Below are 27,671 nucleotides of genomic sequence, written 5' to 3' on the forward strand. Positions count from 1 at the left end.
TTTCCTCCCCACTTTAACTGTTTGGAGTGCTTCCTGAACAGCTATTCTCTCTGCCCTATAAAGACACACCGATCCTTTTCTAGCCTGGTCAGAGCTAACACGCAGGGCCGGCTTTAGGCCAATTCAGGTGATTCCCAGGAATCGGGCCTCGTGCCTAATAGAGCCCCGCGCCAAGAGCCGGAGCTCTGGCCGGAGCGCGGCAAGCCGCCCCGCAGCCCTGTTCTCCCGACTGGAGCCCCGGCCAGAGCGCGGCAAGCTGCCCCGCAGCCCCGCTCTCCCGGTTGGAGCCCTGGCCAGAGAGCGGCAAGCCGCCCTGCAGCCCCGCTCTCCTGGCTGGAGCTCCGGGCCCTTTAAATAACCCCCAAAGCCCTGGGATAGCAGGGGGCTCCAGGGCTATTTAAAGGGCCAGAGCTCCAGCTGCCTCTGCCATCCCGTCCTTTAAATAGCCACCGGGGCCCCGCCGCCCCCATGTATTCTCCAGGGCTCCCGCCGCTATTTAAAAGGTCTGGGGCGGGGTAGAAGCAGGGGAGCCCCGGGCCCTTTAAATAACCCCCAGAGCCCTGGGACAGCGGGAGGCTTGGGGGCTATTTAAAGGGCTATGGCTCCAGCTGCCTCTGCTGCACCCCCTGCCCTTCCCCCAGCCAGCTCTGCCCCCAGCCAGCTCTGCACCCTGTGCCCACAGCCAGCCCCTGCCAAACCCCCTGCCCTGTCTCCAGCCACCCCCTGCCACACACCCCTGTGGCCCTGCCCAAAGCCAGCCAGCCCCCACACACCCCTGCCTGCACCAGCCCTGCACACCCAGCTCCAAACCCCCTGCCCTGTCTCCAGCCAACCCCGCTGCACTCCCCTGCCTGAAGCCAGCCAGTTCCGCACTCCTCTGTCTCCATCCTTCCCAACCCCTGCTGCATCCCCCTGCGGCCCTGCCTGAAGCCAGCTCACCCCACACCCCCGTCTCCAGCCAGCCCTGCACCCCTTGCCCTGCCTGCAGCCAGACCCTACCTCCAGTCAGCCCCTGCCCTGCCTCCAACCAGCCCCATGTCCACTGCTGCCCTGCAGTTCCCAGGGCAGTAAACCTGAACACCTGCTTCAATGAGGGGGGCAGGGAGCAGCTGGAACCCACACATGTGCACACCCACAGGGAGTGGCAGGGACTCACACATGTGAAATGGCGGTCATTAATAAGCAATCAACTGCATATATGATGCAATGTACGTAATATATAATTGTATTATTTATATAGTTACGGAAAGTAAGCAATACATGGAAGAAATGAAAGGCTTTTATTTTTTTTTACATTTTTTTTTTTTAAAGTCATTCCTGCCAGGGTCCCGCCGAAAATGTTCAAATTGGGCCCTGCACTTCCTAAAGCCGGCCCTGTTAACAAACCACCTATCAGCATGTGTAGTAATCTATTCTGCATCTTCATGCAGGGTTTAAGCTCAATCTTGGAGTAGCTGAACAGAGGAGTCCTGCATTCCTACGCAGAATTCTAGGAACTCCCAGCCTATATATGGTGACCTGTATGTCCCTGAACACAAAGGATGTCTGTTTCAGGGTCTGTTCTGGTGCCCCAGACAGCTCTGTAAGAAGTAGCATTTCTTCCCCAACTGAGCTGCTGAAATTAACAGGAGATTGCCAAAAGCCTGTGTACCTCAGCAACCACCTAACGTTAGGCCAGCCAAAGAAGGCCAGCCTTCCTCTTCTACTCAAAGAGTAATGGGTCCAGCTGCCCTGGAGAAATCCCCCCCAGAAATCTGTGTGTTTAAGTAAGGATTATTGATTCTATCTCACTCTGTAAAAGCTAAAGTGACTTGCTCAAGGTCACACAAGGTGGCTGTGGCAGAGTCAGGAACAGATCTCCTTAGCCTGGCTACATGAGTTTAGTCACAGGTCATCCTTTCACCTATGGCACCATAACGCTATGTCTACACTACACACAACTTTCAACAGCGTGTAGGGTATGCATAGCCACTTGCCGCAGTGAAAAGAACAGGCTGTATCCACAGTCCCATGGGTCACTACACATCAGTGAAAGGCTCTAGAAGGAGGGAGGTAGTGGGAAAAGCTGCAGCTGCAACCTTTCCCCTGCGAGAACCCTTCCCCATGGCCAGAGCCTTTCCCTGCAGCAGGGAAGGGCTCCAGAGGCAGGGAGCTGGCAGAGTCTTTGCCAGCTGCTTCCCCACCACTGAGGCCTTTCCTCACTGCTGGAGTCTCTTCCTTCCACAGGGCATGGCCCCAGAAGCAGGGAGGCAGTTGGACACAAAACAGCTAAAGACAGCAGTGTAGATAGGAAAGGCTGAGTAGAGAGCCCTATAGGGCAGTGGTCCCCAACATGGTCCCCGTGGGCACCATGGCACCCACCAGGGCATTTATGTGTGCCTGCCTAGTGCCCAGCAGGTGAGAGAACCCATGGCCCTGCCCCTGAACACCTGCGGGCACAGTGTTCTCTGTTCCTGGCAGGCGCAGGGCTCGCCTAGTGCCCAGCAGGGGAGGGAAGCTGTGGCCCTGCGCCTGCCAGGGACAGAGAACTCCGGGGCTGCAGGCTGCGGATGCCAGTATTCTCGGTCCCAGGCAGGTGTGGGGCCGCGGCTTGAGCCAGAGAGAAGCTGCAGCCCCGCGCCTACCGGGGACACAGCACTCCAGGGCTGCAGGCTGAGGACGCCAGTGTTCTCTGTCCCCAGCAGGCACAGAGCCCGCCTAGTGCCCAGCAGGGGAGAGAAGCTGGGGCCCAATGCCTGCTGGGGACAGAGTACTCCGGGGCTGCAGGCGCCAATGCTCTCTGTCCTCGCAGCTTCTCTCCGGCTTCTCTCTGCACTGCCCAGAACTGCCGCAAAAAAAAAAAATCAAAAAAAAATGCTCCGACTCTGTCATCCCAAGAATGGACAGAATGCTGCCTCATAGCATGTGCTGCCCCAGCCATGTGCTTGCTCCACTGGTGCCTGGAGCCAGCCCTGTATGTGAGTATTCTTCCACTGCACTGATAGTACTGTTTTCTTGTGCTGTGCGATTTGTGTTTTTATTTATTTATTTAATATTTTGCCCCAAAATGAGTCGCTCAAATAAAAGACAACGTACTTATTATTTCAGTTTAGAGTGGGAAGAATCCTATTGTTTTACTGAAAATAAAGGGAAATGCGTTTGCTTATTGTGCGGTGGTGCTGTTGCAGTGCCAACAAAACATAATGTCGAATGCCATTTCCAAACTAATCATGGCTCTTTTGACACTAGCCATCCACTTAAATCTGAGTTGAGAAAGAAGAAAATTAATCAACTCAAATCAAACCTATCTGCCCAGCAATCTGTTTTCACTAGACAAGTGGTAAAGTCTAAAAGTGCTACTGTTGCTTCCTTTAAAGTTGCTCATCTGCTCGCAACAAAGAAAAAACCCTTTCAAGATGGCGAATTGTTGAAGGAAGCATTTTTGACTGGTGCTGATTGCCTGTTTCAAGGATTTCCTAACAAGGGTGAGATTTTGTCAGCAATACAAGACTTGCAGTTATCAGACAACACAGTTACGAGGAGGATACATGCAATTTCAAGCGACATGCAAACTCAGCTAAAGAATGACTTGGAAATATGTGACTGGTTTTCACTGCAATTAGATGAGTCAACATATATCGGATACAGCGCAGTTGGCAGTTATGGTGAGGATGGTATTTAGTGACTTCACCGTAAGAGAGTTACTAAAAGTACTGCCTATGAAAGGGTGAACAAAGGGTGAGGACATCTATAATTTATTCAAATCATATGCAACAGCAATTAGTATACTACTACAGAAGCTGTCTGCAATCACAACTGATGGGGCACCAGCAATAATGGGCAGCGCCAATGGATTATGAAAAGAATGAATCCTTTCCGAACTTTGTCTTATCATTGCATTATCCACCAAGAAGCTTTGTGCGTCAAAGTTCTCTCTTTCACGTCATGAATGGCGTTATTAAAATAACTCTATTCGAGTGAAACCTTTGCAACACCGACTTTTTAAGGCCCTGTTGGAAGATGTTGATGATAAACAATCTGACCTTATCTTGCACACAGAGGTACGATGGCTGAGCAAAGGTAAAGTTCTTGCATGTTTTTTAAGCCTAACTGAAGAGATCAAAGAATTTCTGAAGTTCACAAATCAGAACTTCGAGCAACTGGAAGACTCCAGCTGGTTAATTGACTTAGCTTTTCTTGCTGACATGACTGACAAATTGAACATTTTAAATCTTGAGCTCCAGGGAAGAGACAAACTTGGCTCAAATGATAGGTTATGTAAAATCATTCAAAGCAAAACTTATCTTGTGGATGTCACATATTAAGATGAAGTCTCTCATACATTTCCCAGGTATGAAGAAAATGGTACATGACAGTGATTTTAATCCATCACCATTTGTTATCCACATTCAAACACTTCTGGAACAATTTGAAAAGAGATTTCAACAGTTCACCATCATTGAGCCTGTAGTTGCCTTTCTTGTGAATCCTTTTATTGGCCAAATAGAGGTAACAGAAACGGTTATGGCAATTGAGAGTCTCATTCAAGAAGAACAGAAGATATGGAACTGGAGATTTTGAACTTTCAAAATGATATTGTTATAAAATCCTGCACAACAGACAAAAACTTTTGGAATCTAGTTGACTGAAAAAAGTTTCCTTCCTTAAAAAATGTAGCATACAAAATAAAATCTTATTTCGGTTCCACTTATCTATGCGACGTTCTGTTTTCAACAATGAACATCATTAAAATCAAAATACAGATCTCAGCTTACAGATGCCCATCTTGACGATTGCTTACAAACGAGAATATCATCCTACTCTCCCAACTATGAAAAACTCGCTGAAGAAATGCAGTGCCAAAATTCACACTGATTTTATTAGAAAAACCACGTGAATTAATGATACCTAATTTCCATTAAGTGCTGATGAGAGCATATGATTAACTTGTGTTTAACTTTTTTTCATATTTGTTTATTGAAATCCAGATACAAGTAACATACAAAGAATATTTTTAATTAACCATAACTGGCTATCTATGTTAAAGTAAGAATAATAAATTTATTTGGACCAGCAGTTCAATAATGTTTTACTTTTTTTAAATAAATAAGATGAAAACTATTTATATTTATTTTGTAAAAACCCCTTAATTTTTCTTACAGGTACACAAAAAAGAGCAAATTCACACAGTAAGGTGAAAGAGTAATTGCCAAATTTAATTAATACTTTTACATGTAAAATTACCTTTATCTTATGGATTCATATATGATGTTATATTAAATATGATGGTTTTCATGTTATTTAATGTACAAATACAAAATAAGCCTTGAAAAATTGTTGGTGCCTGCCATACTCTTCTGAAAACATGAATGTGCTGGCCACAAAAAGGTTGGAGACCACTGCTATAGGGTATGTACTTGGGTACACAGGATTCAGGCGTTTCTTTACTGGCCTAAGCAGTGCCTCACCCTCTACACTGCTCCTTTAACCCATGCTGGCGGGGCTACCCAAGTACATACTCTACATGCCAATGAAAGAAGCCAGGAATGTAGCCTAAGGCTCACACGATTGTACACAAACTCATTTCCTTCCTCAAGTTCTCCTAGTCACTAGAAATCCCTCTGGTGGGCAGAGCTACCTGCCGCCTTCTCATTGCTTCCTTCCTTCCCCAGCCTGTCCCCTACCCCAGACCCGCCCCACATCTCTCTCTGCAAACTCCCCCTCTTCTGCACCCCCCACTATTGCAACGCCACCAGCCCTCTGTAGCCTACCCTGCTACTGCATTCTCCCCAATACCCACTCCGCCACTCCTGTTCCCGCCTCGCCAGCTCAATAACCCAACCCCCTCCAGCAGCCCCCAGCCCGGCTGTGGCTGGCTGCGAGCCCCTGCAATGCTCACGGGAGCCGCAAATCCATCCCTCCACCCACCTGCAAAAAGGGGGCAAACCCCGCACTCCCTGCCCGGTTCCCGGCGTGCAGAGCTGCTCCGAGGCCAGGCGCCCAGCAGGCAGGGGGGCCCGCGCTCCTACAAACCGCAGCACTCACCATCTCCCGGGGTTGGGGGAGGAGAAACCCCTGTCTCACGCACCCCGCGGACTGTTTCCACCAATCACAGCCGGAGCAACACCCTGAGGGCGGGGAGGCACAAGGGCAGCAGTCACTTTAAACAGCTGACCCCAACCGAGACTCTTGCAGTTCATATCTAGCAGGGAGCGCGATCTGTAGCATCCTATAGCAAACAGGTGGGCTCACAAACTTTGTAAACGAATCTGTGTATTTGCACCCCATTTTATTTATGGCTGTAATTCTGCTGGATGCCTTGGGAGCGGGACGCGGGGAAATGCGCGCTGCAGTGCCAACCGTTCTGCACTGCACAAATTGTTTGAATTTTGCTACTTCATGGGAAAATGGAGGCCCCTCTGTTTTCATTCTGGTCGTCCGAGAGTTATTACCCCAGTCTCTTCATAGACTGCTTTGCCAGCAGTCACTTCCCCTTTTTACTAATTAAAGGAACCGCATTGGAAAGAACTGAATAGCTGATATGTCCAGAAATATGTGAATTTTAAAAGATCAGTTAAAAATCATGTAACTATTTTTTTTTACCAAAACTTTGTATTCTCAATAAGGCCAATATTATTGCAAATGGGAAAAAATTAAATTCGAGCTTACTTTAACGCTTAATCTGTTTACCTTTCTGTTTTCCCCAGCTTGAAATATAAAAACTGCTTCATTAGTTTCACTGTAATTTACAGTCACTTTTGCTTACAGTGACATACATACAACAGCTCTCAGGCACCTCTTAGCAAATAACCCACCCACACATCACCCAGAAAACCTCAGAAAACTAAACGCTCCCTTCGTGGGTGCTCTTAACTGGCAGAATTTACCTCACTCGCAAAGGCTCCAAGACTTGTGTCTGAGGCTCACACAAGGAAATCTTTATTAGGGGAAAGGAACACAGTCATAAACTTGAGAAAACACAGCAACAGAATACATTTGAAAATAAAAAGTAAAATTAACTCCTCTCTCTCAGTAACTTTGGCAGTAGTCCATCTAACTCCTTTCCCTCCTTCCAGAGAGAATACCCCACAGGTAATACTCCCTTGACAGCATCACTTCACCCATCCAACAAATTGGGATCAGTGAACAGCAGTAGGCCAAGTGTCTTTTGAAAGGTCTGTCTCTACCCAAGAAACTGCTTGTCTGGCACAAACACCTAACCCAGTTTAGTGATTCAGCTTTATTAAGGTGCTGGGTGGGTGATGCCTCACGAAAGTTCTGTTGCTGTCCTGTGTGTCATCTCTCACTATGAACTCCTCTGCAATGGCTCTTGCAGCAAAGTCGTCAGTCTGCATTATCTCTAGCAGCAAGATCCTCATGGGATGGGAGCAAAGAGTACATATCACCCTGGTGTGGAGGCTCTGCTGCTTGGAAATGATCTTTTTGCCCCCAAAAATACAAGTCCAAATGTAGTTATGGTGATTCATTTTCCTTTGGAGTTTCTGGCCATAAGGCTTACACAAGAAAATACCAGGCAGAAATAGAAACTTAAAGGAAATCTGACAACTTGTCAAGTCAGTTTGCAGTTTAGGAGTTCTTCTGGACTTCTCACTGATGCTGAATTCTCACAGAGCAGCATTCAATGGAAATGGATTTACTGTCTCTGACTAGCTAAGAAACTGGAGCCCATCCTTGCTGCTGCTGCTGACCTGTCCTTGGTAATACAAGGCTGGTTCAGCAACAGCATTTCAATGTTCCTGGGTCTGAAAGTACTAGCCCTTAGACACCTACAGAATACAGTAGCTTGCATTCACAACCACATCACCCTTTATTGTGCTCATTCCACTGGCTTCCCATAGCTCAAGTTTAATGTCTCAGTCCTTTATTTTAAGGTGCTCAGATATCATGGCCTGGGCCCAGGATAGGTAAAATATCACTTTACACTCTGGGTCCTTGTCTGCTCCCAATAACTGACACAATAGAATTGTCTAGTGCAAAGATGAATCTCATCCCTGCTGCAAATAGAGCCTTTTAAGGGCAGGTCTGAGACTGTGGAACTCATTCCATGGGAACTAAGCACTACCTCAGAACTCACCACTTTTTGGTACAGATCTTCTTTTTCCATGGCTTCACAAAAACAGAACAGAATATCACCTTAAAACACACACATTTCCTGAGGAGGAGGAGGGTTATGGAGAACAAAGCACACGTGACAAATGTTAGGCACTTTGTTTAACTCATTCTTGAAAGATGCTTAGATATTATAGTGATGGATATATGATGAGAGCCTGAATTGAACAGAATGTAAAAGATCATTTTGGAAAGAAAAAGGAGGAAAGTGTAAAGCTAATTTGAGGATCAGGTCAGAGCTGTCCTGATCATTCCTGTGTTATTATTTCTTATTGACTCACTCTGTAAACAACAGCTCCAGTGATGATTACAAAACACATAAAATGCCTGTTATTTAGAAGGGAGCGGAAGGTTATCCCACCATATTTACTAACTTCCCACCTCAGTACTGCAGCCACATTTGTTTAAGTACAAACTGTAGTTTACAGCATCCATTGTATTTTAATACATGTTATCACAGGGTCACAGAGAAAAACTAGATGGGAAAGGAGAAAGTGCATGTGTGTTTAACAGATACAGACTAACACGGCTGCTACTCTGAAGACTGTTATTGTGGCTAAGATTTGTTTAGCTCTTGTTTGAAGGGTAAGTTTGGTTATAACTGAAAGCTAAAAGCCACTGACCAATGGACGTAAGAACCACACTTCTCGAAAATGTTACCCTGTCCCAATGAATTTATTGGATATTGCACTGCAGCTTCTTGAAAGTGTTGTTGCACATCAACAGTGGGGCCTGTTTCACTGTATGAGGAACACTGCTCTAAGGCATACTGAAAATAAAACACATAAAAGTTGCTACAGTCTAGAGTGTATTACAATTGTGGGGTAAATGCTTTGGTGAAAAACAAGGTCAATATTTTATGTCTCATTGAAAAACAGTACTAGTCTGCTACTCAAAACAAAAACCATCAGCATCTACAACAACTTATATTCACCTCTGATTGGGAGTTTTGGTTGATTTAACCTTCCCATGACTGGACTGGCTGGTTCTTACGCATCCTGGACAACAACTGGGTTAAATTTCTTATTACCACATTGATCCTTTCCTGATCATTGTCCTGGGTCTTGCCTAATTCTTTCTCAAAGACCAAAATGAGGTGGATAATTTCATTGCCCTCTGTGACCAAATTCACCCCTTTATTCACACACTACGCGCTAGTCTCTTTGTACAAAATATTCCTTGTGAGATATCATTTGAAAAATAATGGTCAGTAATATCATGGGGAAATATGTGTAGCAACATTGTATGTAAAGATATGAACATAAACTGAAATTATGACTGAAATGTGTTTACCCCTTCCCCAAACTTGACTGGTAAATCTGCTTCTCCAAGACAAAGGACAGGATGATGCATCCAGCCAGATGTCATCAAAGTTGATTGGCAATCACCAGTCAAGTGACCATTCTTTGGCAATGGAGGGAAGAAGGAACAGATCAATCTGTGTAAGCAGAGTCTGGATGAGCTCTCCTCCGGTATCTAGTGGTAAGCTGTGGGGAAAAAAAATTCAGAAGCTGATCTCATTTGCATAGACACACTCACCCTGCCTAGATGCTCAACATGATGGGACTGCTTGCCCAAATGATCACTTGTGGCTGGTGTTGGATCCCCAGCCTCCTTGTTATTGGGGCAGGAGTACTCAAGGTTGCTATCCTTGTTGTGTGAACAGAGGGCAGCAGAACTGTACCTGGCACACCCCAGTGGAGGAACTCACATTCAACTGAATAGCACTCACTGAGCAGGAGACATGGGTTCCTAAGCTCAGTGAGCTGGGGGTGATTGTTTGACTCTTTTCATGGTATAATAAAAGAGCTAATTTAGACTCAATTGAGAGTCTTGTTATATGCTCTAGAGCGAAATCACTGATATCTAGGTCTAACTATTAGATCTACTTTGGGATAGTGTCTATATTGTAAGAAACTGCCCAGTGTGCACCAGCAGTGAGGCTTTCCCACTAACAGCTGAAACCACTGAGAGCTGTGTTAAGGGGGGGAGCTGGTGGAGAAGTGTGGGAAGCGGCTAGGTGGTTGGTGGAGAGGCATGGCAAGCAGCCAGCAGAGAAGCTGGTGGAGAGGGCCAGAGCAGAGCCCTGTAGAGGTGTGGCAATTGGCTGTTGGGGCGACGAGCAAGTGCCTGAGCAGTGCAGTGTGTAAGATGCCTCCTTATCTCCCCATCCCCTGCCTTCCACACAGGGTGGGAGGTGAACTCTGCGGATGAACCTCTGAACTCTGGGGCTGCACTGGCCAAGGACAGCAACTGTGAGTGGGATACAAAGAAGGGACAGGGACATTAAAGGTACTTTTGGGTTGCTGGACTTAAGACCCTGAGGGGAAAAGGACACTGCCCAACTTACTTGGGGGTTGGTCTTTTGCTCATGGGTTGTGTTTGAGTCCTAGTTGCAGTGTTTTCCCAAATAAATGCTGAGTTAATTCCTGCCTTTTATTAAAAGTTTTTGTTACACTCAAACTCTGTGCTTGTGAAAGGGGAAGTATTGCCTCTTGGAAGCACCCAAGGGGTGGTGTGTAATTGTCCCCAGTCACTGGGTTGGAGCTCGAGCTGTTTTTTTGTTGTATTGTTGGAAAGGAACCCCTAGATACTAAACCCGGTCCTTGTTGCTGCTTACTTCACCTTGCAGAAGGGTCACATCTGCATTTTGGCAAACAACAGCATAGAACTTCTTTCACTACGAAACTCCATGTCTCCATCTCACAGCTGGAAGGAACTTTATCTAGGGGTAACCCTCAGGAAAATGCATTTCAAAGGGTGAGGGACTATAAAAGTGAGGGGCAAAAACAGCCCACTGTTACCATTTTTCTCATCCAGTTTTTTTCTCTCTCTCTCTCTCTCTCTCTTTCACCTAAGAAGACAAAGGAACCATCCTTTTGACTTTGGGAGGGATCCCAACATGAAAATTTGGTTAGCAGTGTTGCTGGGAACATGTGGTAAGGATTTTACCTTGAACCAAGTCTCGTTTGTTATGTTTTAGCTACTAGAAAGAGTTTTTTATCTTTATTTCTCTTGTAACCATATCTCACCTTACTGCCTATGCTTGTACTTAAAATCTCTCTCTTTGTAGTTAAACAAACTTGTTTTATTCTTTAGTCTAAACTAATCCAGTGTTATGTTTAAACTGAATTGTTTGGTAACTCCAGTTAAAGTAGCAAAAAGGACCAAATGACCTCTAATACCTGAACTGTCCAGGAGAGGGTTGGACAGTTCAAAACACACCTCTTAGGGGGGGAAAATCTGGGACTGGGAGTGTGTTGGGATCACCCTGCAAGTGGTAACCAAGGCTGATGGAAGCTAGTGTGTGACTGGAGTGTTGCTGGTATGCTGCAGCTATACATAGACAGTCGGGATGTCACCTGGATGCTGTTTGGCCCAGACTGAGAGCTACAGCAGCAAAGCATTGTGAGGCAATCAAGATTGCAGAGCAGGTGGTGACACAACCCCTCACTAATCTAGATTGCACCACACAAAGTAATGCCCTCCTTATGTCTAGTCCACATTCATCCCTTTGTATGTTCAAACATCACATATTGTCATGGCCTCTGTATTTTCAATTACAGCTAAAAGCTTGACTCTCCAGCTTCACTAAAACTTTTTATTGGCCCTGGGCTTGGCTTGGTTCAGTCTCGGATGGTATTGCTGAGTTGAGCCCAACAGTTGCCTTGCTTAGGTAATTCATGAGCAAGGTGGGATTTCTTCTCCTACATTGCTGGGGTAGAAGAAAACTTCTTTTCTGCTCTAGTGGATCTTCCTCATCTTTGGTTTCCTACGCTCCATCATTTGGGCTTGCCTGGATTGTTTCTTCCTTTATTCCAGCCCAGAAAGCTGTAACCAGCTCTTATGCAAGAACACTTTCTTTGCATGATGTGATATATCCGAAACCAATAAAACCATTTCCCCCAAGTGCTTTGCTACAGGGCATGGAACCTCCTAAACATGTCTGTCCATTTTACTGTTTTTTCCTTTAGATTTTGTGGGGCAACACATCCAGATCAAGTCCCTGGACCAAAATGGGTTGCATGACCCTGTATTGATGCTTCTTCTGGAGAAGGAATTCTTCTCTTATGTGCTTACAGGCAAAGTATGCATTTTATTCAATGGGGTTCCATCAAATTATCCTCTAATAGCCATCTGTCTGACAACTGCTTTCTAATGCCCATAGTTCTCTCCAAATACCTAAACAGCAGGCATGTATCTTTTTCCATTGTCTGACATACCGTCACCAAGATAGGTAAGTGAACCTCCTGGACTCATGATTCTCCTGCTTTAACAGATACAGCTGCATCTCCATTGTGTCCTGTTAAGTTGTAATGCTTCACTATCACTGTAATAATCCATAGGAGATGCCATTTACAAGGAAATACAGTAGTCCAATTAATTGGATGTCATTGTCCCTTAGGGAATCATGTTTATAACTGAGAGGAATGTTAATGTTCAGCATTCCATATTCTAAAAATGTCAGAAAAGCCATCAAATAATCTTAGTAGCTACTCCTCTGATGCCATGTCAGAGATAAATATTAATTTGTGGGATATAAATACAAGCAGTTGCCCTACAAAAACCACTTCAAATAATGTAAAATCCATCTCAGCATCCCATGTTCAATGAATCCATGCACAGATCATGATATAATGATAATGTGAAATACCACGTCAAATATCCAGTTAAAATTCATCAAATTTTGTACTTACAGGCACCTAAGGACCAATCAGTTAAGACAGTTTTGATAATGGCTGCTTGTGACAGAAACTTTCATCTTTAGATGCCTATAAGTATAAATTAAATAAGCATTTACTGATATTAATTTGCCTGCATATGGGTTTGACTGTTCATTAGCATATGAGGTGACTGTTGCTCATAAATGCAGGGTGCACAAGGTGGTATATTAGATGAGAAGGTTTTCTATCCAGCCCGATTACGGATGTAATCGGTCATACATTAGCAAGATTGACAACTAAATATCCCCTCCTACTCCAATTGAAGTCTATGGGAGTTAGCCACTGATATCAGTCGGAGCAGGATTTGGCCCTGTATCACAAAGAAAAAAACAATTCAGGACTCGTTTAGTCACTGATTTTCTGCTTTCCCCATATTACAGACCAACAGTATAAAAGATAATTTTAACATGGGGAAAGAACATTTTATTTTATCAGAACAAAACTAAAAAGGATTCTAATTTCTTTTCATCATGCAAACATAGCCACCATTGATATTCATAAGAGTTAAGAAGCCTAGGGATAGGAAAATGGACCCCTGATTGTGGTAAAATGTTTTGAGAAAATTCTCTGGAGCTTTATAATAACCACAGAAAATGTGTATTCTTTTCCAATGGGAGAGGAGTTTGTTCTGCATCCACAAAGAGTCCTATAATATTATTCTTGATTTACTATATATGATAAAGCTAGAGTTTGTAGGACAGAATCACTTCACAACCACATTTATAATCCCCCTCCTTCCAGCTCATATAGTGTCAATGTTATTTACACACAGCCTTTTTATGTATTTTAAGTTTAATTTAATATGCAATTTCAGGATCACGTCATTTGAGGTACTCACCTCTAACAAATTTTACTGGAATTTGCATTTTACTAAATGCTTTCGCATGTTGCAGAATGTCAGCATGATAGTGAGTGCTGAGGTATGCTCATTCTGTAACAGCACTAAGTTGGTGTATATTATTTTTGCTTACCCACCGAGAAGTATTTTTATTTGAAAAACCAACTCTGAGTATTTTGACCTTTTGAGAACCAGGAACATTTGTCCTTCCTAATTTATTTTATCTTCCCACTAGTATATAAAACTATATTTATGTTGTCTTGTGGCATCACAATTTTTATTGTGTTACAGTGAGAGAGAAACCATGGGTAAAATCTTGGCGTCATTGAAGTAAATGGCAAAACTCCCATTGACTTCAGTAGAACCAGGATTTCACTCTTAATAAGTAGGGACAAATCTGGCAAACTCCTGTTGAGACAGATCTTTTGAGGAGCCGAGCATGCCCAACTGGAATTTAGGATGTTCAGCTGGTACTTGGTATATTGCAGAATGTTGTACAAGTGAAGTTTTTCCTGAGTAAAAATCCTGGATCTCAGGATTTGATATAAGGTCAGTATTTTAAAAAAACAACAAAACAACAACTCGAAGACCTTTATAGCCTATAGGATTTCTATATAAGTATGTTCAAATTCAGGTACTCTATTGTACATATCTTATTTAAGATGCTGAAGTTAAGCCAATGCATACATTTAAGTTCAAGTGGTCCCATTATAAACAAATCAATTGCATACATAAATATGCAAAATTATTTTAAATACAGCCTTTCACAATGGGGCAGATCTACAAGAGAACATTTATTTTAAAATAAAAACATGAACAGGAGCTTTCTTCCGTAGTAATTTTCTGTATATCCCTTGCTAGTGTTGCAGGTATTGGTGTCTCATTAAGAAAATTCTACCCCACAACCAGAGCTGGGAGAATAGAGAGAGAAAATTATTCTTGAGCATTTACTTCTAAATAGACACTTTTGATTGTCTGTGCACATTTAATTGCCAAAAGCAAATTAAAAGTGCTGTAAAGTTTTTTGTTTTTGCAAACATTTGCAGAAAGTAAATGTCAAGACTACTGCTGAAATAAAATGTCTTTTGGGCAGAAGCAGAATTAATTTATAAAGGTTTATTTCATGTGACTTAGGTAGCCAGTCATACTATTTGACCGTTGAATTGTGCATACTGAATATTTTAAAGAATATTCGCAGTGAACAGTTGGCAAACAAATCCATAGACTAAAATTTATTTGGAAAAAGAATACAGTGAGTAAATTGGAATAGCAAATAAATTAATAAAAATCTTAATATGTTTGAAGACAGTTCACAAACAGGAAGAAGGCTATAATGACTGAACAGTTCACCCAATTCTACTGTCAAACAAGTGCCTTCTCCTGTTATAATGAGAGCATAAAGTGGAGGCTTTGATATCACTGTATTGTCATGGTAATTGTGATGCCATGAATTGTGCATGACGACTTCACCGTTGGTTCAAGTAGGAGGAAATTATGGATTGTGGGAGAAAGGCTTAATTTAAATGTCAGTATAGATAATAGGCCAAAGGTCAAGAAAAATTATGCATAACACATGACATGTAAATGCATTGCATTATTTAAGTGTGATCTACCTGAAAATTTTCCCACATAAAAATCCCGCTTCAGTATCTCTATGCAACATATTTCATGATTAGTGTGCTTAGCGCTATCAAGAGAATTAAAACCTTACAGAAATGGAGATTGAATGGCATGAAGTACTGCACCTCCCGTCCCCACACAGACCATAATGTGCAGTGATGGTATTGTTTTTGACAATCTTAGCAGAAAAGCTAGGACTAATTGCATATACAAACTCCTCTCTCACACCAGGAACAAGGTACATTGAAAGGGTGGTATGGGGAAAATTGTACTTTCCCTGTTCACGATGTACTGGTCTGATTCCTGTTCTGCGGAAAAACAGAAGACTTCACTACTCAGAATTATTAATGTTCATAAACACTATGGGCGAAATCCTGTCTCCACTGAAGTCAGTGGCAAAACTCCCCTCAATGGAGTCAGGATTTCACTCTAAGTGCCCGATCTAACCCTCATTAAAATAATTGATTCTTTATAAAGTATTGTTTATTAATCACTTAGTCACTTCATAAAATTACATAAAATATTTTTGAATCAGTCACCTTTGTATGATATTTTTCACTTAGGCCCTGATTCAGCAAGAACTTTAAGTAGGTGTCCCATTGTAAGCCCACAAGTAGTCCCATTGAGGTATGTACTTAAGTATCTTGTTGAACAGGAATCAGAGGCCCAGATCCTCAAAGATATTTAGGTGCCTGACTTCCATTGATCCCTCTTAAGATCTAGCCTTAGTTCACTTTAAGGACTTCATCTCTGGAACTAGAGAGTTTCTGGTCTAACTTCTTGCAGAGAAAGCTCTATCTTTTGAGATAAATTAGCCACCCTCAAATCAATTTGAATTTTAAAAATTATGTTTACTTGAATGGGACTTTTGCAGCTGAAATGACAGTAGGATGGAGCCAATCTGAAAGCTGTTACAGTACTTGTAATTAGAGCCTTTTTTGGGAAGAAGTAAAAAATAGCATGAAAAATTTAACTCTTTTCCTGCTTGTCATCAAAAAAAGTCAATAAAAATGTTTTGACTTCTTCTGCTCATAATGTATTTGGTGCCAGTATATCAAAATGCATTAATTATTAATATTGGTTTTGTTCTACTACCCAAGAACCCTAATCCAGGATCAGAGAGCCCCATTATACTAACTACCCTACAAACAAACAAACAAACAAAACAAGGACAGTCAGTGCCCCAAAGAGCTCACAATCTAAGGTTTAGTCAAATCATGACGTGTACATAAAGACAAAAAAGGAGAAGAAAGATGGGAGAACATGATTATATGAAAGACAGGAGTGCATGGGGTATATAAACCCCATACTGGGGCAGATGGGGTTAAAGACAGTACTAGGTTCAGGAAGGCCCACAGAACATACTCGAATTGCAGAAACTCAGAAGGAGGGTGGTTTGGGAGGACCGACCTACTCTGAAGGCTCGTGACAGGGGTGCTGAAGACGCCCCCCCGGAGGGAGTAAGACTATAAACTGAGCCCAGCTGGGGCTGCTGGTTTGGTTACCTTTTCTCTTTCTCCTCACCTTATATGGTACTGGGAGCAGGAGGGAAAAGCAGCAGTAGGAAATGATGCAGGGAGAGTAACTCAGAAGCAGAGGTGAAAGTAAGCCGGTACAGTCAGGTACAAGGTACCAGCAAGAGCCAGTATGTCTTGCCGGACTAGACCAGCTTCTCTGATGGTGATTTAAAGGACCCAGGGCTCCAGCCACTGTGGGGAGCCCCGGGCCCTTTAAATCATTGCCAGAGCTCCGGCAGCCAGGCTTAGGTGGGGATTTAAAGGTCCTGGAGTTCCGGCCCTTGAGGGGAGCCCCAGGCCCTTTAAAATGCTTTAAAGGGCCCAGGGCTCCCTGCAGTGGCGGGAGCACCGGGCCTTTTAAATCCCCACCCGAGCCGGGCTCCCCACAGTGGCTGGAGCCCCGGGCCCTTTAAATCACCACCAGAGCCCTGCAGCCGCTACCCCAGCCCTAGTCCGAGCCCTGCCACCCCAGGGTAGTGGCGGCAAGGCTCCCGCAGTGATTTAAAAGGCCCAGAGCTCCGTGGCAGCTGGATCTGTAGGCTGTTTAATTCACCCCTGAGCCTCTGGGCTCCCAGCCACCTCTGTAGCTGGTAGCTCCAGGGTGATATAAAGGTCCTGGGGCTCCCAGCCACAGCCAGAGTCCCAGGGCCTTTAAATCTTGAAAGGCCCCACCTCTTCTGGCTGAGGCCACGCCCCTGCTCAGAACTCCGATGTACTGGTAAATCCTTTAAATTACTTTCATCCCTGACTGCACCTTTGATTAAAGGAGAATCAGGACTGTATGACCAATCCATCAGGAGGGGATACTAGGTGTGCTAACCACTAAGATACCTCACCCACAAGGTCTCTATTACAAGTAGAAGAATGATGTGGGTATATTAGTTGATCACTGGATTACTATGAGCCACCAATGTGATGTATCTGTAAAAAAGGCTAATGCAGTCCTAGGATGCATCAGGCAAGGTATTTCCACTAGAGAAATAGAACTGTTAGTACCTTTATACAAGGAACTGGTGAGACCTCATCTGTAATACTATGTGCAGTTCTGGTCTCCCATGTTTAAGAAAGATGAATTCAACCCGGAACAGGTGCAGAGAAGGGTTACTAGAATGATCCAAGGAGTGGAAAATCTACCTTATGGGACGAGATCTAAAAAAGCCAAGCTCTTTGATCTAACCAAAAGTAGACTGAGGGGAGATATGATTGCTCTTTATAAACTCTCAAAGGGGTATCAGGGAGGGAGAGGAGTTATTAAAGTTAAGTGCCAATGTAGATGAAGGTTTCTAACCAGCAGAGGAGTAAAGTTCTGGAACAGCCTTCCAAGGGGAGCAGTGGGGTTCACGACTAAGCTTGATAAGTGTTCAGAGGGGATGGTATGGTGAGACTACCTACCAGAGCCATCCCTATGGGGCCCTGCGCTTTGGGGGACCCCATGGTGGCCATCCCAAATTGTCATACCCTAGGGATATGTTGTGTTGTGCAGGGGGTGCTAGGCTGGCCCAGTGGGGTTGGGTTAGGATGCAGGGGAGGAGGGGGCAGGCTGGCCCAGAGGGTTAGCAGGGGCCAGCAGTGAGGGTTGGGCCCTCAGTCACTGGCGGGAAGTGGCAGCAGCGACCCCAGGTTGCTCCACTTTGCCCTGCCCACTCCCAGCTTCACTTGAAGTCTGTAAGTCTATGAGTCTACAAGTGGTCTCTATAGTCACAAATGGTAGCTAGATCAATAACATCAAACATTACTGGCAGAGTTAGTAGTTATCTAATATCTCTAGGCTTGCCTTCAATTAAAGGAGGAGGGACAAAAATAGAAGTTCACCATTTCTTTATTTTTGGAGAGGAGACAGGGAGAGACTGTTTCATCACACACAGTCTTGAACTGCATCTATACCTGCTGCTGTAAGCTACTGTGACTCACATAATTTATTCATACCTGAATACAGTATGCATCTGCTATTTACTGATGTTTTGGTGCATTTTACTCATTAAAGCTAATTCTCATAGTGCGTAAAACTTCCAATTTCTGCAGAGTATACAAATGTTGGTTATACATTACTTGTGAAGGTCTCTTTCTCATTCCCCGCACATAACATCAAAGGTTGAATAATGTGTTTCCTGCCTTTCATGTTAAGCAATATCAACATCAAAAGATGGATTAGTGTTTAATGTCTTTGACAAAACTTAATCATTGTGTCAAATGTCACAATCTTCTTATGCAGGGTGTTTATATTTTTATTCCTATAAGCAAAGCAGTTGGCCAAACTTTTTATTATTATTTGTATAATAAGACCCAAACATTTTCAAGTTAGGCAAAATATTTACTCTCAGCCTGAGATTGTGGATCAAGTTTCATTCTGGGAGAAACTTGTTTAGCTAGATTATGAAAACTCCAGTTATTAATGTATATTATGTCACTGCTACTTTGCTGTAACAACTTCAGTTTACTAGATTCAGCCTAGAGTAAATCTGTGTTGTATCAGCACAATCCCACATTCTAGCCTCCTGTAATTGGAAAGGATCCCATGGATATGGCTGCAGAGGGGCAAAGTGGCTTGCCCCTGCAGGCCATCAGAGCCCAAAATATGAATAGTAGGTGAGGGAACAAGGAGGCTAGGGCTGCCTTGATCCAACACATCCTCTTCGCCCTCTGTTGCCAATCATCCTGTGGGACCCCTGAGAAAGTAAACAGCTTCCCTCTCACAGGAAACCCAAAAGAAAGAAGATGACAGTTCAAGTGCTTGGTTTCCTTGGGTGAATTCTCTGAGGTTCAGAGGGCCAGGCTCATATAGGGATTCACAACTTGTACCTCTTTGCACCTGCATTGGTAAATCCAGTCCAGCTTCAAGATTATCACAGTAAAGGGTGGAATTTTACCTACGTAGCTAATAACATATTTTCTTTTAATCCATGCCTACATTGTTTCTGGCAACTGTAAATAAAAGGAGATCCTTTGGTGGAGCAATACAAGGGATATGCTCAAATAAGAGGCCTTTGAGTCAGCAATAAAATTGTCTACTTTGTACAAATTATACGAGCTAGTTAGTATTAAATATGTGATAAGTTTTATTGTAAAAAGGGAAGAAAACAATGTAGACTGTTGAGGAAAAGAAGATATTCTTGCCCCTCTCCTTTGTGTGACAGTAGCACTTCAGAAGCTGAAGTCTAGGTAACCTCCAAACATAGGCCCTGATTCTGCAAATACATATTTTTATTTACATGAGTTCCACTAAAGTCAGTGGGACTACACATGGGGGCTAAGTCATGGATGTCTGCAGGATTGGTACCATAAAATGAAAGAGACCCCCTATCCCAAAGAGTTTATAATTAGGACTGGGAAGAAAATGGTTTTCCCAACCCACAAGGACTTTTGAATTTTTTTTCCTGTCCTGAATCGGGACAAAAAGTTGAAATCTCAAAAAATCTAGTGAATTGACAAACCAAAACAAAAACATAAATGGGTCAATTGAAATGCTTTGATAATTTTGAAACAATGCATTTTGATTTTGGCCTTTTTTCTTTATTGGTATTCATAAAGTTATAGTTCTAAACTAATTAATTTTGAACCAAAAATGAAACTATTCATTGACAATTTCTAAGGTTTTTTTTTGAGTAGGCAAACTTACTGAAACTGATCCTTTCCTATTAACAGTTTTAGTTTTGACAAATTGGTATTTTTCAGCAAAAAACATTTGAGAATTTCCAAACAATATCTATTTATAATTCTGCAATTAAATCCACATGGTTGAACCCCTGCACCTGTGGGTAGTATTATTTAAATAATCTCTGATAAACCCTGGCAGACTTTGTACTACACAGATTTTAGTATAAACCTTTGGGACTCTCTTTTATTTTTTCCTTTTGTTTGCAAACAGAAAATCAATTAACGATAAAAATCTTTAACAATAAGTTAACGTTGTGTGGTGTGGAGCTCAAAAGCTTGTCTTTCACCAACATAAATTGGTCAGTAAAAGATATTAGCTCACCCACCTTGTCTCTCTCAATTAAATAAAGGTATAGAAATTCTTGGAATTTAATCATAGATTTCAGTGAAAGCAGCGCATGGCCAACATTGAATGCTTCAAGAAATCCCACCTGTATGGAAAATAAGCTTTCAGATCATCTTCATGCATAATACATAAGCAAAAATGGTTGATCTTTTTCTGTTGTAGGTCACTATTAATGTTGATGATAGTGTCTCTGTAACAGGCTTTACTGCTGAGTAACCCTAAATTGAGAAGCTGAAACTCTTTATAAAGATCAGAGTAAATTAGTACCCTCATACTGGTAGGTGGTTTCATTTAGCACTAATCAGGATAGGAGTGAGAACTTTTATCAAGAGCAGAGAGTACTTAGGATATGGGAAGTCTAGATACATGGAAAATTTAGGCATAGTCAGTCTCAAGAAGAAAGGTTAGATTGAGGTTTATGTTTTGTTGCAGTTATCTGAGTACCTGATAACAAAACTCTGGAATGGTTAAGTTTGGACTATATGCAATGTATGCATACTATGGAGCAGGATGGAATCTGCTTACAGGCTCTTTAAAATAACATTTGGAACTGTACTGTAGAACATGGAGTGCATTTTGCACTTCTGTTTTTTTTTTAAGTTTGTGTCTCCTTTGATCTAATACTTTCTAAATGTCACAGTCTTACATACTCTTTTCCATAGAATAAAAACGTTATCGTGTCTTGGAGTGTGAAATAGCTCTTTTAATCTACTGGACATTTCCTTGAACTGTATTAATTTAATTTTGAACATTGTTGGAATGGATATGTCATAGCCTCACATCTGCTGTATCACAAATGTCAACAATTTCTTAACCTTCAAAATCACACTATTTCATAACCAGACCTGTCAAGTCTCACTGATTTTGGAGAGAGACTCCCTCATTTGAGTTATTTTGAAGACAGTTATTGGAGTATTTCACTCTTATAAGAAATGAGTTTGCTATGTATCTCTCAACGAGACCTTTACAATCCCACTTTAAAAAAAAATGTAACTCTTTCCTTACTTACCGTTAAACCTGGACAAATAATTTATTCATTGGGAATTTTAAATTGTGTTCTTTGCAAAGTGTCTGAACAAATTATGAATTTCCTGAATTAATTCATTATTTGAATAATTTGCCTAATTATGGCTGCTGTATAACTCATTGATGAGCAATTCATCACAAAGATTCAAAATCCAAGTTGTTGACTTTTTTTTTTTGTATGGCAAGAATAGAACAATGAAAGGAACAACATGACTACAGTTGGATCTTAAAGTCTCTTATCCAGTCTAGAGCAGAGGGGGTACCCATGTGAATGGCTGCAACACTTCCAGGATGAGCATAAGTTGGGCAATCATGTGGGATGTGTCCAACAGTTTGCCACATGCCACAGTCACAGTTCAGCGATTCCCTCACTTTCCATCTATGGAGTAAGTGTGAGTTTACTGTTGGGTGTGGATATGGATTAGTCCATATGAACCATGGGGAGAAGAAGTCTGATACTTGCACATTTAGGTCATCAGTTAGATTTTTGTATGGTATGTCAGCAGCCACCCAGGCTTCAGATCATCTTCTGTGAACATCCTTATCTTCCACAAGGAGGGCTGTGGGATGACATCAGAAAGGTTTTCTTGATTTTTAGTTGGTGATGAGGGGGTGTTCTAGGTCATGGTGTGGAGTGGTAGCGTGAGGAAGGAGATGATAACCTGCTTGTAGTTTCCCCTGCTATGTGCATAAGCACAACAAATGTCATCAAAGTGACAACCAAATGTCTCGGAAAGGCCTTCTAGGTCAGCAAAGCAATGGCAAAAATGGTGGTCTTGACTGAACACAGATCACATGTATCTCTCTTCCCTGACCGGAATCTTAGAATAAGATTTCTGGTATGATTACTTACAGATGGAGAATATTAATGGAAAGTGAACTTTTTTTTTCTCTAACATCTGCTTAAAATGTATTAGTTTCATTAACATTCCTGTAAGTAAACCTGCTCACTAGAATATTCACAGAAAGTAAATACTAATTGTATGTAAACACAGAGAATGCAAATTAATTTATAATTGTGAACAAATATTCAGAGGAAAATGTTTGCAGTGTTCATCCAGCTCTATTCAAATTGCCACAGGTTGGGAACCCTGTATAATTCACTTTATTACTTTTTTTCTGGATGGGAAATTTGCAAGACTACCTCTCTGTGACTCACCTATTCCCTTGTATTGCAGGTCTGTCAGTTTGGGGTGGGGTGGAGTGGGGAGGGGAGAAAGCAGACACGATCAGAAGATAAAGCCTGAAGGGAGAAGCACACCAGAACACAAATGAGGAGTAGATACCACTGCAAAGCACTATGCACCCCTTCAGTGAACACCATTATAATCTTTATATTTACCACTCCTCCTATACCATGACTTCTCAAACTGGGGTCATAATCCCCTGAGGGTTGAAAACAGGTGTCAAGGGTGCACAAGAACCAACCAAAATGTGGAACACCTATATTTTATGTGTAACACCATAATTTGCAGATTATAATAGTTTGTAATAATAAAATCTGCTTTAAAGTTTGTTTTCTCACTGTGTGGATTAAATAAACCATTAAAAAAAAAAGAGAGAACTGGAAATAAAAATTCTATCACATGCAACCAGAAAGCTCCCTGACATGGATCATCAGCAGAGTTTGAAAGCTGAATTTTCAGATCCCTACCTTCAACCATTACCACTATAGGAATGACTTATTGGTTATGTGGTCTAGCTACTAGTGGCTGGAGGTTGACAAACATTTTGCAAGAAGTCACACAACTATTCAGTAGAAAGTTGTAGGATATTGGAGTTCTGGTTCCCAGCCCTGACTCTGGGAGGGGAGTGTGATGTAATGATGAGAGGCACATATATTGAAAGCACATATATTGGGCTCATTCATTCTGAAAGCCAGTATGTCTGGGAGTTTAAGACGTGTGTTATGTAAGAGATTTGAACTCTAGTCCTAACTCTCTGAAAAGACAACTGCTCTCTTTATAAAATGCAGGAGGCCTTCTCATATCCATTCTATGACTACAAGGACTTGGTAAGTAATAAGAACTGTGAAATGCATGGAAATGTAAAGAGTAGCTAGAATAGATGAGATCTGAACTCATGATTTCCTTCTAGCTCAGTGGATTTTCCTTTAGGGTATTTGGCTAATCAGTCTCGTTCTCTCCAGCAGTAGAATACTGCCTGCCTTCCTAGTGCAGCAAAATAGGCAGCACGATCCAGCGGAATATGCTGCAAAATCCAATACATGTGAGAGGTCTGGAAAATGGTTGAGAACCACTGATCTATCCCATGATATCTGAGGCAGATGCTTAGGATGGGTGACATTATAGTAAATATAGCTGCCCGCGGCAATCAGTCTTAAGATTTTAATGGTACCCACTGTAGTGTGTTCTGTACAGATGGAAAGAGAAAGGAAATGTACCAGAGAACACAAAACAATGAAAGACAAAGAGGGGGCAGAGACGGAAGAGTTTTGTAAGAGAAAAAGAAAGTCAGGCATCTTGAAGAAAGGTGAGACAAACAGACAGGAGGAGAGCGAGGACAAGAAACAGACAAAGGAAAAAAAATGTGCTCCCTATTTGGAATCTCCCTGAAGTTATTCCCAGTGTCTGCACTGTATTGCCAAGCCCTAGTTAAAAAGGGGGAGCGGACAGACAAGGGATGGCAGCTCAGGGTGGGCGCGCGGGGGAAGGGGAGACTCCAAGCCAACGTGCATTGCAGGAGCTTAGCAGATACAACTGCTACGTGAGCCACCCGGGAACAAAGACGATCCTGAATCGCCGCTGCCCCTGGAGTCTTGCCGTGTTCCCGGCTGGAGCAGCGAGTGCTCAACAGGCGCCCCCCTGCCCGCTCCTGCACGGGGCAGGGCTGGGGAAGCGCGTCCCGGCTCCCCGCGGAAGGTGGCCCGCGTTTGGCACCTGGAGGAAGGAGCCGCCCAGAGCCAGGGAGCGGCAGGAGTATCGGCAGCGGGCGCTGGCTGCTTCCCCGGGCTTCCTTCCCGCCTCGGGCTGCGCGCCTCAGATCCACCCTGCCTCAGCCAGGGGCTGCCAGCCCGGCTCCGCGCTCCTTCCTTTGTGTGCGCCAGGGGGGCTGAGGAGGAGGAGGAGGAGGGGGCGTGGGGCTGCGCCCGGCTGTCAGCGCTGCCCTGCAGGAGGCGGAGGCGCGGGGCGGGAAGACGGAGGTCGCGGGGGCAGCTCTGGGCACCGCCACAAGGGAACCCCCCGCGTCCCAGGCGGGGAGCAGGCAACTGGAAGCGCCGCGGGGCCTTTTCTGTGCCCTGCTGCCGAGCGACGTCCGCCAGCTGCACGCAGCAGCAGAGCCCTGCGACGCCTGAGCGGCGCGCAGCCAAGCCACCGGCCGCAGCTCGCTTGCTCGCTGGCTGAACAGGAAGCGCAGCCCAGGCGGCAGCGGGTGCTGCTGCTGCTGTTTCGCACGGTGCGGCTCCCGCACTTGGCAATGGGCTGGGGGCAGGGGCGGCAGCCGGCCAGCAGCAGGAGTAGAAGCCGGAGTCGCAGCGGGGCTAGGAGCTAAGGAGGGAGGATGGCAGCGTCCAGTAACTCCAGTTTGTCCGGCTCCTCGGTTTCCTCCGGTAAGTTTCTCCCACCAGCCCCGTGTTTCATTTGCTCGGCAGGAACCTCCCGACCCCGGGTGCTGCTGCTTTGCAGCGCTTCGCTGCAGCTGTTGCCTTAGTTTTTCCTTTGCCAGAGCGAACGTGTGTCTAGTCCCGTCCCCCGCCCCATCGCCTGCCGAAGAGGGGAGCGGGAGGGAGGCTGCTGCCGCTGGCAGTGTTTTCCTGTCACTTCGCAGGCAGCGAAAGGAAAGGGGGAAAGGAGCGGGATGGACACACACGTTGGTCCTGGCTGGCTGCCTCGGCGCTGCGAGTCAGAGAGGCGGCGCCTCCCGCGGGTAGCGCGGCCGCGTGAAAAGTCAGGGACCCCCCCCCCCCAAAATACTCCGGCAGGGATGGGACGCTGCGCCCGAGAGTAAAGGAGCAGCGAAGGGGCCTCCCGCTCTTCCTCGCCTCGGTTTGTTTCAAGCCTCAGCGGTTGTTCCGAGTCAGGAACATACCTGCGCGTTGGCACTCGCCGTGCAACAGGGACTAGTCAGGTTAGCTCCCTGCTCAGGCAACGGGGTCAGTGCGGCCACACTGGCAGCCCCTCTTTCGTGGCTTTTTCACGTCCCCGTGAGCCGAGTGTGACGGGAATGGGGTAGGACTTCCCTGATCTCCTCGTGGGTTGGGGTAAAGCCTTTGGATCATTGTGAAAGGAGGATTTGTCATCATTTCTTTGTAGGGTGGTAGTGCCCGACAGGTTCTCGGCCCTTCAGAAATGCAGAGGAAGACAAAAGTCCTTGCCCCAAAGAGTTTACAATATACTAATTACCAATTGAGACTTTTAAGTGCCTGGGTGCTTCTTTGCTGGAGTACATGGGTTCTCAACCTTGGAGGCTGGGAAAAGGTTTCAGAAGATCATGACCACCCCCCCCCGCCGTTTTTAATGGCTAGATGGGGAGAGGGGGTGGCTTTGAAAGGCGGAAAGGTTGTGATCCACTACTGTAGTTGATCATTTGGTCTAGTGAAGTAGCAGAAAAACTGAGAATGGTACAAAAGTACCATTGCTTCTGTCAGTATGACAGTTTTCTAATCACAACAGCGTATCAGGAAAAGAATTCCTTCTACTTTCTTCTCAGCTCATTGAATTTTTATAATGACAAATCTTTAAATTGTGGTTGACAAGAAATTGGAAATAAACCATGTAGTAATTAAGAGAGAGAAACATTTAGGGGTAAATGTACTCACTGTACTTGTGGTTTGGTGCTTATGCTCTTTACTCTAAAATATTTAAAAAACCAGAGCCAAAATTCAAGCACTTATTCTAACCCTGAGAGATTTTCCAAAGACAGAAAATTTATTTAGCATGTAAAGCTGTTCAAGGCAGGGACTGTCTTCTGCTCTGTGTTTGTGCAGAGTTTAGCACAATGGGGCCCAGTTCTTGCTAGCCCTTAGGCACTACCTTGATAAATATGATTAATAATAAGTCATCAATTATTGGGAGTGGACCACAGCCACCCTGAGTGAATTGGCCATCAACACTGGTTCTATACTTGTAAGGTAACTCCCTTCTCTTTATGTGCCAATATATATTTATGCCTGTAACTGCAATTTTCACTCCATGCAGTGAAGAAGTGGGTTTTTAACCCACAAAAGTGTATGCCCAGATAAATATTTAGGTCTGTAAGGTGCCACTGGACTCCTCATTGTTTTTTAAAAACATTAGAATAATTAAGCTGTTTTCACTCTAGTGATAACTATAAATACTTAGTAATAAATATACTTAACTATGATGATAAACATAATTATATATTCTTCTGATATGTAAAGATGGACTAGTGTAGTGTGTATCTATATGATATACATCAGCACTTTCATAAAATAATTTACTGCCTTTCACTTTCACACCTTAAAACTTTAGGTCGTTATTTTTTGTGGTTATAGTAGTAACAAAATGACTTTTTCTGTCTTGGGTCTTTTTTTTTTTTGAAAGCCAAGGTTCCTACATGCAGTAAAGTGCTCAATATTAGCAGCCCCATCATATCTGACTGTGTGGAGCCACATTTTGGCTGTCTGTGGTTTCATTTCTCAGAACTCAGCAAGTCTTCGAGCACTTTTTTAATGTCATCTAACCACATATGCTTGGTTTTAACTTTACTCTGATAGAATTATATTTGTCTTCAACTTACCAAGATGAAGTTTGCAAATGATATATAATTATTATTCTACTCAGCGGAAGTGGGCAGGTTATATATGTTCTAGTAATGGAAGAGGAAGAGGAAGTGTAGTCTAGTGGTGATAGCAG

At 43.6% G+C, this 27,671-nt stretch overlaps 2 protein-coding genes and 1 long non-coding RNA gene across 5 annotated transcripts in view; 2 read left to right on the forward strand and 1 right to left on the reverse strand.

Annotated features, from left to right (window-relative positions):
* CPVL (carboxypeptidase vitellogenic like) overlaps nt 1–6,028 on the reverse strand; it is a 119,420-nt gene extending 113,392 nt beyond the window's left edge. The window contains exon 1 of the mRNA XM_075062420.1: nt 6,025–6,028. The gene's annotated coding sequence lies outside the window, so the exon portion shown is untranslated. The remainder of the gene's footprint in view (nt 1–6,024) is intronic.
* Nucleotides 6,029–6,135: 107 nt separating this feature from the next.
* On the forward strand, nt 6,136–23,349 carry LOC116821561 (uncharacterized). Of its 3 annotated transcripts, none has more exons than XR_012655224.1 (6): nt 6,136–6,221; nt 10,299–10,364; nt 10,969–11,048; nt 12,084–12,196; nt 12,278–12,346; nt 23,013–23,349. It is a non-coding gene; the product is annotated as an uncharacterized LOC116821561 (long non-coding RNA). The 3 variants fall into 3 exon arrangements; XR_012655223.1 differs by lacking the exon at nt 23,013–23,349 and adding an exon at nt 14,541–15,829; XR_004372942.2 differs by lacking the exons at nt 10,299–10,364; nt 23,013–23,349 and adding an exon at nt 14,541–15,829.
* A 1,664-nt stretch (nt 23,350–25,013) lies between these two features.
* The window catches only part of CHN2 (chimerin 2), a 210,837-nt gene continuing 208,179 nt past the window's right edge, over nt 25,014–27,671 (forward strand). Inside the window, exon 1 of the mRNA XM_032774881.2 lies at nt 25,014–25,405. Within this exon, the coding sequence (XP_032630772.1) occupies nt 25,357–25,405 (49 nt within the window). The 5' untranslated portion in view covers nt 25,014–25,356. The remainder of the gene's footprint in view (nt 25,406–27,671) is intronic.

The sequence above is a fragment of the Chelonoidis abingdonii genome, chromosome 2, assembly GCF_003597395.2.
Source record: "Chelonoidis abingdonii isolate Lonesome George chromosome 2, CheloAbing_2.0, whole genome shotgun sequence".
Lineage (NCBI taxonomy): Eukaryota > Metazoa > Chordata > Testudines > Testudinidae > Chelonoidis > Chelonoidis abingdonii.